Source organism: Heterodontus francisci, chromosome 23, assembly GCF_036365525.1.
Source record: "Heterodontus francisci isolate sHetFra1 chromosome 23, sHetFra1.hap1, whole genome shotgun sequence".
Classification (NCBI taxonomy): Eukaryota; Metazoa; Chordata; class Chondrichthyes; order Heterodontiformes; family Heterodontidae; genus Heterodontus; species Heterodontus francisci.
The window spans coordinates 24258656-24275463 of NC_090393.1; the positions used below are offsets into that span (position 1 = coordinate 24258656).

General features: G+C 44.1%; 1 protein-coding gene across 4 annotated transcripts in view; it reads left to right on the forward strand.

Annotated features, from left to right (window-relative positions):
• Positions 1-1659: 1659 nt before the first annotated feature.
• The window catches only part of mn1b (meningioma 1b), a 141980-nt gene continuing 126831 nt past the window's right edge, over positions 1660-16808 (forward strand). For 3 of the 4 annotated variants that reach the window (XR_010977253.1, XM_068054871.1, XM_068054873.1), the window contains exon 1: positions 1660-6087. Coding sequence is in view for 3 of the 4 variants with exons in the window: in XM_068054871.1 (XP_067910972.1) it covers positions 2463-6087 (3625 nt within the window). In the remaining variant the exon portion in view is untranslated. The remainder of the gene's footprint in view (positions 6088-16808) is intronic. The other variant, XM_068054872.1, reaches the window with a different exon arrangement.

Below are 16808 nucleotides of genomic sequence, written 5' to 3' on the forward strand. Positions count from 1 at the left end.
CTACGCAAATAAACTTCAAAGCGCTAAATATATACGAGGAACAGATTGTTCATTTCTGCCCGCGTCGGAACGATTTCATCCCCGTTCTCTTTCTCTCTCCGAAATCACAATGCAAATTCGTTCAAATCTCTCCCAGCCTGTCACATCCTAACTAATAATTTCAGTGTCGAAGTTCATTTCAACGCTGTTACTCAATACCTAAAAACATCACCACGCGGATGGCTCACATGAAAACTAATTACACAGAATCAATATTTAATCACCAGCTCCAGCTTCTTGGATTCCATAGCAGCCAAAGCACAGATTCTTAAAAAAAATTACTGCAATACATTAATCCCCCCCCCCCCCCCCCCTCCACCTCAACCCCCCCCCCTGCCTCCCGCACTCGGCCACTTCAGGTCATTTTAACTCCCAATTCTAAACTTTTACAAAAATCGGTTTTGTTTTACAGCCGAGGTGAAACTGACTTGAAATGAACACGTATTGGAGAGAATTGATTGTAGTGTAGAAAAAAAAAATGAACACAACAGAACTGGGAGTATTTAAAATCACGAGTATTATTTTATTATATTAATAGCTGAGATTATTGAATGGAAGGCGATGCTTTTCGCCTTGATATCCTCGCTGTGTGTGTGTGTGTGTGTGTGTGTCATTCGCAGCAAAGCTTCTCTTTCTGTGTCTCGGAGGAGGATCGGGTTGCCCGTGAGGAAGAGGAGCCCCTTCCTTGTGTCTAATTGCGGGATGAATTTCAACCCCCGCCACTCCGCGCCCAGATCACATAAAGGTTTAAACATTTTAACTAGAGATTATTGGCATAAATATTTCATAAAGTGAAGAGGAGATATTAAATTGCACTATTGATTTTAGCATCACAACAGAGTTAAATTCGTTAAGCCCCCGAAGACTAATTGGGTTGTTTAAGGAGGCAGAGCCGGTGCTCGAGTCTGTTACCCGTGCATTTGTACCTTTCGGTTTTTTTTTGTTTGCTTGGTGAACAACCATCGGAATGAAATCTGGGAAAGGTCGAGGGAAGATTTGGGATAACTTGATTAGACGGAGACAGTGAAGATAGGACTGCATGTACACTGCCTGGATACCATCGTTCTTTCTGAGAGAACACCTTTATTAATTCCTCGCTAAAAGTTCTACAATATTAATGCATTCCGACATGATTTAATTCACCATTTTACAACTCCATGGGAAAAGCCGCCGGCAGAGCAAAACATCATTTCTGCCTCTTTTTCCCTATGTGGTTGCAAATGAACTGATATTAGAGCGGAGTGGTCTGCTGAACTCTCAGCCACAAGCAGCAATACTCCCCTTTTAACTTCCTTCGCAAACAGATTTCGAAAAATATTGTTAACTTGACAGAGTGCTATTTAAAACACGGAATCGAGTGAATGCATTTGGCAAATGATTTCCTAAATGCAGTTAATTTAAGCCCTTGCTTATCAATTGGACCCGCGGTCTAGATTCTACACGTACTTTGTAACCCACCTTTTTCTCTTTTTTTGTGTGCGTTTTCCTCTTTGTCTCTTTTTTAAGGGGGGGGGGGGGCTACCTCAGTCCACCTTAACTCCAAGCCCCGCCTTCTGGCCAGGAGCATGCGTAGCAATGATTGGTGGAGGAATAATGGCTGAAATTGATTGCAGATACCAGTATGCAAACTTGTTGCTGGCTTTCCGGGGGATGAGATCAGGCTGTGTTCCTCAAGCCAGCACTAGTGATCGAGACAGAGAGAGGGAGAGAGAGGCGGACAGACAGACAGAGAGAGAACAGAGACAGTGTTAAGCTTGCACTCACTCACATGTGCTGGATTAAGACTTTTACAAGGGAACGAGAATTGCAACTGAAATATTGCAGCCAGGATTGTCTGCTTCGGGCGACCTCAAGTCAGTGGATGGATGCAAGTTTGGAGGCAGTGTAACGGGGTAACGGGTGCGGAGTCCTAGCGCCTGCTGCCAGGTCACCCTTCCTCAGGATTATCGCTGGACAGTGAGACCAACTCAACTCCCCTTCCTGATCAGAACAGCGCTGGGGAGATTTCATTTCTCCTACCAAAAGGAGGAGAACAGAGGGAGGAAATTAAGAATAATTAATAAAACCCAAGAATTTATTTTTAAAACAACCGAACCAACAAAAAAAACCCCCTGAAGATCTGAAGGCTGAAATGACATTGTACAGAGTGTGCCATCACAATGTGATCCTGACAGGGTGAGTTCCTCTCTGCAAACCTTCCTCATTGTCTGTGAGCAGCTTGGAAATCATTTTTGGACTTCAGATACTGAAGCAACTGCTTTCTTTAATTTTTTTTCTTCCATTTACTTTTATTGTTTATTTTTGATTTGGGGTTTTAAAGTCCTTTAAATATTGTTTTATTTTTTTCCTCTCCGTTTTGCGATTGAGAAGATCAGCTCCCGGGGCTCGGCTGTCATGCCGTATTGATCGGGGCTTTGGGAAGTATGTTCGGGCTGGATCAATTCAGCAGGACCGGTGGCCAAGGAGGGGAGAGAAACTTCGCTCAGGCCGCCCTGGGGATGGCGGGGCACTACAAAAGCCCGGGTTTCCCCGGCGGGAGTGGCAATGCCCTGGGCGAACAGGGCATCAGTGCCCTGAGCGAGCCCCCAATGCTGGCGATGGGTATGAGCCCGGCTCTGGGAGGTGAGCAATACCCCTTCCATCCCCGGGGACACTCGGAGCTGCACGGGGCCGGGAACATGCAGCAGCAAGCGGCGCCTCCCCAGTCCCAGCCTCAGCCTCCTCCTCCTCCTCCTCCTCCCCCTCCTGCCCCCCAGCCTCAGCCCCCGCCGGCTCACGGTTACTTCCCCAATGGGCATCACCACCAGCCGCACCCCCACGCCCAGCACCACTTCAGCGGCAGCTTCTGCGGGACTGAGCCCGGCCCTTCCTGCCTCCACGGGGGACGTCTCTTGGGGACTCCCGGCTACAGCAGCAACTCCCTGAGCGGGCAACAACCATCTTTTGGAGAGAGTTACGACCCCATGGCCGAGAACCAAGGAGGAGGGGGAAGCGAAGCTTTTGCACAGCAGCAGCCGCCACCGGGAAGATCAGGTAACTTGACGGAATACCATCAGCACCATACCCCGTCATCTAACCACACTCCCTGCCTCCCCCTGGACCAGTCTCCCAACCGAGCTGCCTCTTTTCATGGGCTTCAATCCTCCTCCTCATCCGATGCACATGGACTAGAGCAGAGACGCCTGCAGAATCAGCCAGCAGTGGACTCAATGGAATACAACTACCAGAACGAGCCCCCTTCAGGGCCCTTTGACATGCCAGTGTTTTCCCCCTCAGAGTCCAATGCCCAGCTCCCTCACTATGGCACAGGCAGGCAGGTGCCCAGCAGTAACTTTCCTACCAATCCTGCCATGCCCAGGACGCCAGGCCTGGTGAGCATGGGCAAAGTCCACCCTCAGCAGCAGCATGGTGTATTTTACGAACGCTTTGGGAACGCTCGGAAGATGTCTGTGGGCATGGAGCCCGGGGTCGCTGCCAGGAATCCTTTAATGCAGCAACAGGCAGGTTTGCTTGCTCGACAGAACTCTTGTCCCCCAGCGATACCTAGGCAACAGCAAGTAGAGGCTGGGGCTCCTAACTCCAGTCTGCAGGACAATGGAGCAGTGATGCAGAATCAGCATGCTCCTTTTGAATACCCAATTCAAAGATTAGAGAACAGAAATATGCACCCTTACAGCGAGCCTATGTTCAACATTCAGCAGCAGCCAAATCAGAGACTCCAGCATTTTGATGCTCCATATCTCAATGTAGCAAAGCGGCCAAGGTTCGACTTTCCAAATAACCACAATGTGGACAATTGTGCTACTTGGAGTAGCAACAGTATGCATAATGCAATGGAAAACCATTTATCACCCTCTGCGTACCCTGGTCTTCCCAATGAGTTTTCGCCGCCTGGTCCAGAGGGCTTTCCCCCAGGTCCACCTCTACAGCATCCAGGGGCAGATCAACAGTCCCTTCAGCAGCGCCAGAACATGTTGATGATGTTTAAGCAAATGGTATCGAGAAACCAACGGCACAGACTGAGGCAACCTGATCTCCAGCACCTAGGTCACCACGGAGACATCAACCAAAACAGCATTGTGCACAGCAACCCAGTGGGAAATATGTCACAGCCAAACTTTGAGAGGGAAAGTGGTGGGAGGATGCCCAGTTTTGATCCTCAGAATCCACAGATGGGCCAAGAAAATGCCTGGTTTCCAGGCCACCACCCACCAGGAGATATACTTCAGCGAAGGATGGGTGGATCTGCTGTGCCCCCTGAAGGGAGCCCCCATGAATCTGTCCAGATGAACTTACAGCAGAATGGGTCAAGTATGCTGTTTAGGCCAGGTGGGAATGGATTAGGTATGCAAGAGCCAATGAGAATGCCAGGCGATGGACATGTACAGGGTTTGCACTCTCCTGGGATGCACTCTCAATTTGGCAATAATATGGGCAATGTTACACAGATGCAGTCTCCTAGTGGGGGCCTGGGCCTCCCCAACACTACAACTGACAGAAGACCTGGCACTGATTTCCCAGGTCCCCAAATGGGTGGACAACCGGGCTTCCCATTTGGGGGACCAACGCGACCAACAAACCCACACAACAATCCCCCTGGAGTACCTCCATCTCCTGGTAACTACCCACCCCAGTCTGAATTTCAGCCCAACCAACGTCCCTCCATGAGTAAGATAGGGTCCCTTTCACTGGGCTCCTTCAGCAAGCCTGGCACAAAGGATAATACCATTTATGGACAGAGCTGCCTGGCTGCCCTCTCTACGGCCTGTCAGAACATGATTGCGAGTTTAGGGGCTCCAAACCTCAATGTCACATTTAACAAAAAGAATCAGAATGAAGGGAAACGCAAACTGAGTCAAACTGAGCAGGACAGCAGTAGCGGTGGGCCAAATAATGGTGGTGGAGGTGGAAGTGTTGGTGGCACCTCCACTGGGAGCAATGGCAATGGGTCAGAATACTTCCAGACCAACACTCCTCAAACTAGCCAGATGGGCATCCCTGGAAACGGGAGTGGCAAGCTCGCCACACCTGCAGCCCAGAACAGCACACAGGTGTCGAACCAGCCATCCCAACCAGAGTGCAACCTATCCCCAAACTATGCCTTGGAGGCTATCCCGAGTGAAGGCAAAGGACAGACAGGGAGAGGGAGAGGGAGGAGAAAAAGGGACAGTGGCCACGTCAGCCCAGGGAATTTTTTTGACAAATATTCTGCTGAGAATGTGAATCCGGGGGTCAGTCCGGGGCAACAGGGTCAGTCCACACATGCCGGAGATCGAGGCGGGACTCCGCAGGATAAATCTCTCACCTCTCCATCATGGGTAAAAGGGACTGACCTCCTACTCCCTGACCAACCTGACCTCATGTCCTCCCTAGACAGTGGGATTCAAAGTGTGACAAAATCAGATGGCAGCTCGCCTCAAGTCGACTTTTCAGACGACGTCAGCAACAACTATGGGAATGAAGATGAGGTGTCTTCAAGCTCTGACAATAACATATCCAAGGCCACGCGGTTAATGACCAGCTCCCCCAAACTGCAGCGAGCTGACCACGGGCTGATGAGCAGCCAGAAGCAGATGGGTCACAGCATGCTCAATGCACACCCTAACAGCAACACTACCTCCAACACTGGGCCTGTCACTGACAGCTTTGGGCTTAGCAGCACTGGGAGTGGGCACCCGGGCACACCAGGCATGGAGCAGGTTCGCACTCCAACCAGCACCTCAACACAGGACGAGATCCACCCGCTGGAGATCCTGCAAGCACAGATTCAGCTACAACGCCAACAGTTTAGCATATCTGAAGACCAGCCTCTTGCCATGAAGAACAAAAAAACTGAATGCACCGGGCAGAATGGGGACACAGAACTGGCTGCTTGTAGCACAGACAATAATAAAGCTGCCATCAGCACTATAGACATTGAGTCATTGATGGCAGAGCATAACTCTACCTGGTACATGCCTAACGACAAGGCCATGATGGATCCACAGGATGAAGACAAGCAAATGGCACCGTGGGAAAAGGCCAAGTCTGCAAGTACCAACAAAGAAGGTAACTTTCTTGTTTCTCCTTTACTTGGATCTACATACCACATAATAACGTGCTAAATTGACAGTCTGTTTGATAAGAGCTTTTGAGGTTCTGATCATTTTTAGTGCACACTGCAAATCAGAAAAGAAACATGTAAAGGGAGAAATTGCGACTTGTTTCCCCATGGGAAAGGTGGTTACAGGACATCTGTATGAGTCCTGAAAGGAAACTGTGCCCCTAAACAGAAAGTGGCCGTGGAGAGAAGGACAAGGTTTTATCATGTTACTGAGGTGTGATCACACTTTCAGGTTGAAGGACAATACTTGTAATAACGTGAAGCCAATGTTGCTTGTATTTGAGTGGGGAAGGTCCTAGCGCTGGTGCATCAATTTCAGTCTGATTCCGCTGCTTATTGAGCAACAGTGAAAAGACCATTACAGAGTTTTGTTACAAACTGAACTAATTCCATTCATTTAATGAACAAAAATATTACTTCACCTATTACTGAGCCCTTTAAAAAGCAAATGTTTACAATCAAAAGAGCACATTTTCAGTATGAAATGAAATTGAATGAGAATTTGTAAGATATGTAATAAATGTAGAATTGCGAGGGAGCTCCTCAGTGTTGTACTTGAGTGGGTCTGTTATTTCCCCCAGCGTTAGCTTGTGAGCTTTCCACAACATTGATTTAATTAACCCTTCAACGACTGCCCTAGCGGTTTTTGCATCAAACCCCAAGGCCAAAAGAAGACACAGGGTTGATTCAGATTGCTCTTGAGTTACCTGATAGGTGTTGCTGCACACATCTCCAATTCTACTTCAATAGTATTCATTAGAAATTCTCAGAATGCTATTGGCGCGGATCCTGTATGAGGGGCAAGGGGGCTGCAGGGGACTGCCGGGGCTCGAAAGGTTACTGTTAATCAGCTGAGCGCATAAGTTTTAAATGATGTTTAATTTCAAGACACTCACTGTAAAAAAAAAGATTCATTCAGTCTTCCCCAAGAGTTGCTCCCGTTGGGGTTAATATATCATGACATTCTATTCCACCTTTTCAATCTTTTTTTGTCAAAAGTTTGTTTTCTAATTTAATCATTTTTTGAGAAAAAAAAGAACTTATGTTGGAGACCAAAACTGCGTTGGTTTGTTTAAAGCTGACCACCCTTGCAGCTTGTCAGTGAAACGACACAACAGGTTCTTTGCGGCTCTGTGTGCTGGTTGTTTGAATTAGTTCCCAGCTCACATCTGTAGTTTGCCTGCCTCCCTACAATACATAGACATGACTCGGGTTCTTGCACAGATACGGGGTGGGGGTGGGCGTAGAATTTTCGAAGGCATAATTTGATAGCCACAGTCCGAATGGCATTCCTGCTTCTGTGTGGAAGTGTAAAGGTAGCCCTGCTGATAGTTCCTTTGTTCTATTTAATACTCAGCCCAGGCGGCTTGGAATCTGGAGCTGGCGTGTTTAACATGCAAGGCTTGTATTGGCAAGAAGCGCATCAGCATTCTGGGAGCTTCGCGCCGGCAAGGACATAAATTGGGTTGTTGAGAACCTCCTTTCCATTTTTAAATGTAGTTGCATGGCGTCCTTCCCGGCACTCCGTGTTCACAACAGTTAAGGCCAACTGGATCAATAGCTAGTTAGCAGGATTCCTGTACAGCTGCCTTCTTGGTTTGGCCGAGAAAAGTATTTGAAATAAACCTTCACCAGGTGGACTTATTGACCTGTAACATTCACTATTGACAACTACTTTGTTTATATGTTTCGCCAGTTTAACACGCACTCTCTGACATACTCATAAACCCTTGCACAAACTCAGAGGTACACCCACATCCGTACACACTCAGACACATGTACTCTCAGACACACATTCAAATACATTCATTCACAGATACTAACAGTTACATATATACACATACACACACTTACAGATAAACATTATCGCAGATATACTAACACACTCAGACACAAATATCAATCCAGACATGCAGCTACCAGTCCACGTTCAAACAGCCGCAATGATAATGCACTCAGATAAATACAAACTCAAACTCACTCACTCACACTCACTCACACACATATTCACAGTCAGACAGCTGTACTGTCCCACACTCAAAGGCTCTGTACTTCTTCAGTTACCCTCTTTATCCTCCTCTCGAGATGTTTCATGCTCTCCAAGGACGGACACGTTGAAGCGTTAAAACATTTAAAATCTTTTGTTAACTTATGAATTATACTTTCTAAATAATAAAACAAACCTTGAGTGGTTTACCAGAATCGCGGTGAGGCTTTGACAAACGTGTGAGCCTGCGCTCGCACTTGGGGAAGGTTTTTTTCTCAATTGTAGATTTTAATGTACGAATATTCATTAAAAAGTTGGGATGATAAACGTATGAAATAAAAGTTGATTTCCGTTAAACCAGTTAACCGATGGCGGCGTTTGTTACAGTCCTTTCAGTTCAGTCCCAGTTGGTTTTAACTTGTGCTTTGTGAGTGAGGAGCTGTACTTCTCTATGAGAGGGTAATGGATGTTTTCGAAGCGATTGATATTGCCAGAAAACAGGCCGAGGACAATACAATCAATAGTACAATATAGGCTGTGACGTTTTCATCAACATCCAAAGCGATTCGATTTTATATTAACGGCTCTGCTGCCCACTGTTGAATTGGGAGTCAAACCTACCTCTCAGACACACGGAACAAACTACAACACACCGCCCTTTTTATCAAAACTCACACTGAAAGCGACCAGGGACCTGGGGGTTACATTAGCAGCAGTTGCCTTTTCTAAGGGGGCTCCATTTACTGATCCGGTGCTTACCCACACCTGTCTGCGGTAAGATTGTTCACTTCACTCGCTTCCCATAACTTCTTCCAAACATGAAGATGCATCCGAGCTGAAAGTGTCTCACTATTTATTAATCAGAGTGTGAAACCTTCGCAGGAGAGTCGTTTTCTTGTGTGGGAGGGAGATTGCTGGGTTGGTCGAACAGACAGCATTCTGTATATTTGGTGATAGAATTGGGAATAATTGGGGAATGTTTCTGTCTGGATTCTTGCTTTGTGTAGCTTAGGAGCTGTGTTGTGTCTGGATTCTGTACTTGGTACAATAGGAGTGAATGGACGGGCAGTCCGACCCGCTGTGATCCTGTGCGGAGATAGGCTCCGTGTTTATCTGCGCTAACTGGATGACTTCGGCATTGTCATTTGTGGTACAGTTCACTGAAACTGGAAACACACTCAGTGTCTGCAAAGGATGATAGCCACAGTTTGTCAGGTGGCGTGGAATAGTGTGATAGATGGCATTCATAGAACACTATAATGTGTTATTAGAGTCCTATGTTCAGTGTTAACCGCGGTGTCAGCTTCAGTAACCTGATTGAATTTATTGTAAAATTCAGACCGTATTCTCGAGGTCTAGATAGGAGTACACGGCTGTGTGATCGAGCTCTCAGAGTGTGATATTCTGGGTGTGATATTCAGATCATGCTGTAATGTGTTATAGGTTTAGGAATAGTGAGACTTGAGGTACTGTACACTGAAGTGTGATGCAGTTGTATTCAGTGTGATATTCCAGGTGTGATATTCCGCACCGGTTGATTTAGTTTCGGCCAATGGAGTGAAGGGAAACACATCTGTTTCTCAGGAACTGAAACATTCCTGGAGTCCTCCGAGGGGTAACCCCTTCAATACTGCCAGACTTTAACCTTAAAAGCTGCCTCAGTGCTAGACAGTGTCTAGGGAACGGGCTCCTGGCAAACCCATAGTAATGAAAGGGGTAAGGAAACAATTGACAAATGCGAAAGAGCAAAGAGCAGATACACAGAGAAATTAATCTTATTAGAACAAAACATTTTTTTCACAATAGAGTGCTGGTGTTTGGGGTTTTGCAAACATCCTTCTTTTGGTTAGCAGATTTCCAGTAATGAATGCGGATTAAATATTTTGGGGTGGGAGGAATTTGCCGAGTGTTTTAGATTTAACATGAATCCCGAATCTCTGCCAACAACCGGAACGTGAGAACCGAGACTCAAATCAGCTTCTTAATCAACTTTAGTTGTTTAAACTTAAACATTCGCCCTAGTAATTGCAGTAATCCCGGTGAATTTCTTGTTTAAATTGTCTCTTTGAATAATGCCATGCATCGGCTATCACATAACAGGATTGCTGATTAAAACATGACTAGCAACTTACTGAATCTGAAATTCATGAGTTTATTTAGTTATTGTAAAGTGATATAATCAGATTAAATGTATTTAGAATATAGAAATATAGATTTCAATATTATGACCTTTTTTGGTAATTGAATTCAGGGTTTGGGATTTCCACGGTGTCTCTGGTTTCCTGGGCATTGTGTGCTGAGGTTGAACGGTGAACCTTTGAATTAACTTCATATATAGTTGAAAATCCGAGGAGTCTTCATATAATCTGCAATCAAATCAATGAACTTCTCGTGTTAACCCGAGTCCCCAGGTTAATGAGAGAAAGACCAGTATAAAACAGTTTCCTGCAATTTGCTGCTCTTTTGGAATGACTCGGGGTAAAAAGCCAGGAACAATAGGTAAAGGTGTGAGTACTTTCTGCGGGCGCTCGGCTCAGCTCCGAGCAATTGTTTGAATGTAACTGGACTCGGCTGTATGTCCCGAACTTGTGTTCAGTGGCTGGGGGAGAGGTCGCCTCTTCCGTGACGAGCTGCGGATTTGATCCGTGTCAAGGAGCGCAGGGGTCGGGGCTGGTTCCTATCTGGACCTCCACCTTCTCCTTTACCCAAGCCATTGAAAATCGCTCTCCACTTATTCTGGTTTAAATGCAAAATATTCGGGTGTATCGTAAACTAACTCAGCTCCGTCTGTCTAAAGAGGTTGCTTGCAATTTGTAACTCTGAGCTGAATGTCACTTCTCACATTACACCGGGTTGTTGGCTGTGTATGTGAGTATATGTATGCATGTGTGTGAGTGTATGTATATGTGTGACAGTGCGATATATGCCCCCAACACAGATATAAACATACGATTACAGACACTTACACATCCCATTCTTAAACATACACAAACTGTCACACAAGACACTCTGCCTTTATCTCACACACTCCTGCACTGACCCACCCACACAGTTATCTTTTATGCAGATATAGCTCACGGTGTGAATTCAAATACAGGAATTATCTCAGGTTGGTGAAGCTCCCCGCTTCCGTGTAGGGGCTGAAGTGAACACAAATTAAAAGTAACAAACTTTTCATTTAGCTGCATAACCACACCTTTGCATTCAATCTCCGGCGAATATTTGTTTCCCTAGTAGTTGTGTATTTTAACTTGCTTCACAATGTTAATTCAATGCGATTATAATCTGAACAAATTGCAATGCGATTGAACAAGCTACACAACACAAAATAGCTGAGACTGGAGGAGAGGAAGACAGACAGTCTTTGAGTGGAGACTACACTGGTGAGAAAACCAAGTTTTTTCTGAGCGACATAGGAACGAAATCTTTAAAGCTCACGCCACACAATAGTAATCAGTAAATAGAGATGGGAATACGAGCGTGTTCAGCTTTATATTAAAGACCTTTTCATCTATTGAACGGTTGCTGTAAAGGAGATCCCAAGTAATGGTCTGTGGGGATATTTGATTTTCTCTGAATAAGGGACTATTCATCTGCAGAAATTGTTGCAGCCACTCTGGGCTTGATACAGGTTTTGCTGATCATTTGTGTCAGTGTGTTGGGCTCTGTTAGATTTTCTAATTAATTTGTTTCACACCGGCAGTCATTTTAAAAACAAAAATATAAAGCTTATGTAATTTAACTCTGTCAATTTTGATCTATTGATGTTGCAAATGGCTCATAAAGGCTTTAGGTATTTCCATCACTTGTTTACTGCTAACAGAATGGGTTCATGAATGACATTTATTGAAATAAATAAATAAGTACATTTGTAGTGGGATCTGCCCTGTGTAGAATGTATGAGGTTACTATGCTGGTGAATTGATTCTTTCAGCTCTTGGATGCACTCCTTTCTTAGTCTTTCCCTCTCTTATAATGCGGATATTAAATCAGAAAGCTCCTACCTAACTACAGTTTGAAAACTTACCTTCTCAATTTGCACAATTACATTTTAGTGGGGAATCTCCACATATTGTCACTAAAATGCCACTATCAGAAAATAAACTTTTGTTTAATTAAAACATTATAAAGGTGTACACTTTGGCATTAGAATTATATGGTGCAAAAATTAGATCCACATGCTTTATACATTTGTATGAAGTCCTTTATCTGGTGCCTTAATTAAAGCATTAACCCCTTTAAAATAAACGAAAAGAAATGGTAATACCTCCAATAAAATACTGCAACAAGGCGCTTCTTAGAGCTGCAGGGATGCAATCATGTCCTGATCGTCACATGGCGTGATGGAAGGTCTGCGTCATGCTTTTCATATGAAATTTAAAAAAATATTGCTGTTGTCTTTAATTTAATAAATCTAGTCAGAAACCCCTCTCTTTCCCTCCAGCCTAAAGTGCCTTGCGTTCTTGTCAGTCAAATGCATATTACAATCAGACATGTTCAGTGATAAGTTGGAGATAGGACAGAGTAGTTATTAGGAACAGGGAACTTGTCAACAGGCCCATTAGATCGACCCACTAAACACTTTTTACCATATTCCTTAATCCCTTCTCTTTCAGGAAACATCCAATTGTTTATCCTATCTGCGACAGTGCCCTTCAGTGATAATTCATTCTAGAACTTTAATAACCTATGTCTGAAAAAAAGTTTTGTGGAATTTTCTTTTTCTACTAATGTCCTCATTTCTTTTTACTTTTGTGAACATTTTACCTGAATCAGTTTCATAATTTTCCCTTGTACTGTAAATTATAAATCATAGAATCTTACAGCACAGAAGGAAGCACAATTTTGAAAGAACCATCCAATTAATTCCACACCTCTGCTCTTTCCCCATAATCCTGCAGATTGTCCCTTTTCAAGTATTTATCCAATTTCCTTTTGAAAGAAACTATTGAATCTTCTTCCGGCAATGCATTCCACATCAGAACAACTTGCTGCATAAGTAAATTCTCCTCATTTCCCCTCTGGTTCTTTTGTCAGAACTCTGATTTAAACACCTTGCTGTTCCTTTTACAGGAGACTGACCTATGTTTGTTTTTTTTTTAAGTCTAATTTTTAATAAGGTAAGATATCAGTTAGGTTTACAATGTGGCTCACTTACGCTTGCTAGGATTTTCATATATTCATACGCAGGCAAAAGGAACATGTCCAGGCGTTGTGCCTTTTTTGAATTAAACAAAAGTGTGGGGGACCGTAGTTCCCTGATGCATTCTCCATGGCAATGCCTTGACCAATCAGAATCAACTTGCCAAACAATCAGCACCCTTTTCTGATGCAGTATAAATTGGTACTCCCTTTGAAATTTGGCATTCTTGCCTCTGTCCTGATGAGTGCAAGATGAAAAGCTTCGACAGCATGTGCACTGATCACCCTCTCACCTTGAGATGTTTCTCCTTAATCCTTGCTCTAAGTGAGAGTGAGAACTGCCAGTGTGAGAAGCTTCTTGGGGTTAAAGGACAACCCGTGCCCTGCTGGTTAGCAGTTTGATGCCTTCATGCACTGATATCCTGAGCCACCAAACCACCCGATCCTGACACTTCTAATCCTAACTGCACGCCATCAGGAAAATGTGGATCAAGTTGCTTTGTGGAGGGTGTATAGAGGAAAATCAATGATATGCATCACCTGCAACTAATGCAAAATAGCATAGTTGGCAATACTGGGGAGGGCTCTTTATATTCTTTTTTTTAATCTAAGATTTTTCCCAAAGTTAAAATAGGTGTGGTAGATTAAATACATTTTAAATGCCATTCTCAACACCACTGCTATATTGGTGACTTGGAGTTGATAATGACACCTCTGTGAGGACTGTATTTCTGAGCTGGATATCTTATTTCAGTCTCACTGAGGAAGGCTGCAGTGAACGTGTTAATTACTCCTGCTGTAAATAGCTCGCTTATTACAAACCAATTAAATGAATGCTTTATTTGGAATTATTTTGAAACCAATGTATATTTAGTTTTTTTTTAAATGAAACCCCTGTTCAAAAATATAATCATTAAGAGTTTCCACCTGTAGTTTTCCATGCACTGGGAGATCAGGCATCATGCAAAGGTGGAATGGGATGGGGGCTGTTGGTAATTATTTGAAGAGTTTAATATGTTGAGATTAAACATGGCTTTAAAAGGCTTCCTGAAGGCTCAGTCAGTTCATTCTGGGAACTAGCTGAAATGTATGGATCAGTAAACTCCCAGGTTTGATCCCCTCGATGTTGAGGTTGCTGAAGTCAGCTAGGTTGGTGAGGGACTACAATTTGCCTCAGCACCACTGGGTCAGGGCATGGGCTCCTGACTGCAGTCCAGAAAATGCATGCATATGTGATGAGAAGAAGATTATCTGTGAAACCTTTCAAGTCTCCTATCCCTGCAGTCAAAAAGCCTGCTGAAAGTCACTGCTTCGGTCCACATGTGAAGAACAGCTGTTTGGGTGAGGTGCTTGAAAGATGTTGATGTCATGGAACTGTACCACCGAAAGTCAGTGCCTTAAGTAGAGGCAGAAAAGAAATGTTTTGGGGTGGGGATACAAAATGTGCCATTTATTAGATTGAAAAAAAAACAGTGAATTGTATTTCAGAGAGCACAGCAAGTGTGGTTCACTGCTGACACACTCAGTTTCAATGACTATCTCAAGATGTAGATCGTTTGTACCCCACCCACCATGTCAGTAATATATGAGTACAACAGTGAGGACATCAGCAGTCTCATTTTCTCATATCCATAGGAAATGGTAGACAAGGGTAAGCATGACAGCAGTAATATGTTTAGAAGTGAGGAATGCCACTTGTGCCCGTCCATCTTGGAGACAGTCCTGCTACAAGCACTGTCAGCCCTGTTGCAAACTTTGACAATCCTCTGGGGGTAATTATCAATGTCTCTCACTGGGCAGTAATCTGGTGGAATTGACCACCCGTCTGTTGTAAACCTGTCTGATTTTCCTTTTCTCGATTTCAATGGAATGACATTGTGTGGTTTCTGTAAACAGGTGGCTGATCGCCAATGACAGATTATTGCCCAGGTTGTAAGTTAAACCATTACCCGTGTCAGTTTGTTAAGGACACAGAGGTCTAGATTTTCTGGTCAACATTATTTTAACACCTGCTGGAACCCATTTATTTTAATTAACTTACTGCTGACATTAGAATAACAATTCTTGGAAAATCCAGGCTTGTCAGTTCTTTATTGGCCAAAGTCAGACCTGTTAAAGACCCTGCCAGTCATACTACCAATACAATCAGTCCTATTACAGACACCATCGGTCCGGTCACGGACACTGTCGTCATGTTATGGATACAGTCAACCCTCTTACAAACACTGTCAGTCATGTCATGAACACTTGTCAGTCATGTTATGGATGCACTCTGTCCTATCATGGGCATCATCAGTCATATTACAAATACAGTCAGTTCTCTTACAGACACAGTCAGTCCTGTCATGGACATTTGTCAGTCATAATATAAATACAGTCTATCCTATTAAAGGCACCATCAGTCATATAACGAATACAGCCAGTCTTCTTATAGGCACCATAAGTCCTGTCACAGACTACCTTTTTGTGGATTATGACCTAATATATAGGATGCAATGGTATTTAACATCTATGTACATGGTTTTGATTTGCGTAGACTCTGCAGCTACAACATAAATGTATTGCTGAAACAGGACTCTGGGCCCAACCTGACACCTGTACGAAGTAGTATGAGACGCCGTGGGGGAGCTAATCTCACTCTGCTTCACTCTGTGGGCTTTGACACCTTATTTGTACTTCATAAGTTTAATGTCAGTGCATAGCTGGAACGGCCTCCGCTTTCCTAGATATATGGAAGGATTCAGGGATTGTGGTCACATTAACTTGTAAACAGAGCAAGGAAAATTAAAACTGCTGGAAAATAAAGATCTGGCTCTTTCAAATGGTTCAATGGAGAATTATATTACCTGGTATGGTACTAAGCCTTACAGACCAGGAAGATCCCAGATTCCAACTACATCCAGATAGAATGGTGGTACGAGTGTTACAGTTGGCCTCAGTTTCCTAGATTAGGGAGGGTTCTTGCTCCTGATCACAGTCCAATTACCCCTGAAAAGTTTATATTTGGGGAGGTTTGTGGCTGACTGCTTTGTGATGTCACATAGTCAAATAGCCTGTCGACATTCATTGAGCGCAAACAGGAAACATGATCATTTGGGCAAAGCAGTGCAGAGTGGCTGGCATTTGAAGAACCAGGGATCAGCACCTTCAGAAGAGGTGGGATCCTTGTGAGAATTCACACCTTCAGAAGAGGAGGGACCCCAGTGAGTGTCAGTGCTTTCAAGAGAGGAGAAACCACAGTGATTCAGTGCCTTCAGGAAAGGATTGGAAATAATTGGAGTGGATAAAAAGGAACTGTCTGAATACAATCATACGCTGGAGGAGTAGTTAACTTTAGTAGATGAAATGGTGCAAACATGTCCTGCGCATGAGTCTTATGGTTCCCATTGCAATCACCAGTTCTGTTTATTTTTGTATGTTTCTAATATCTGTGACTAGCATGTTCAGAATAGCATTACAGTTGTGCTTTTGTTTTTGAACTGGTGATGAATAACTGCTGAGTACAATTATTAATATTGGATTTGATTGGTGCTGTTA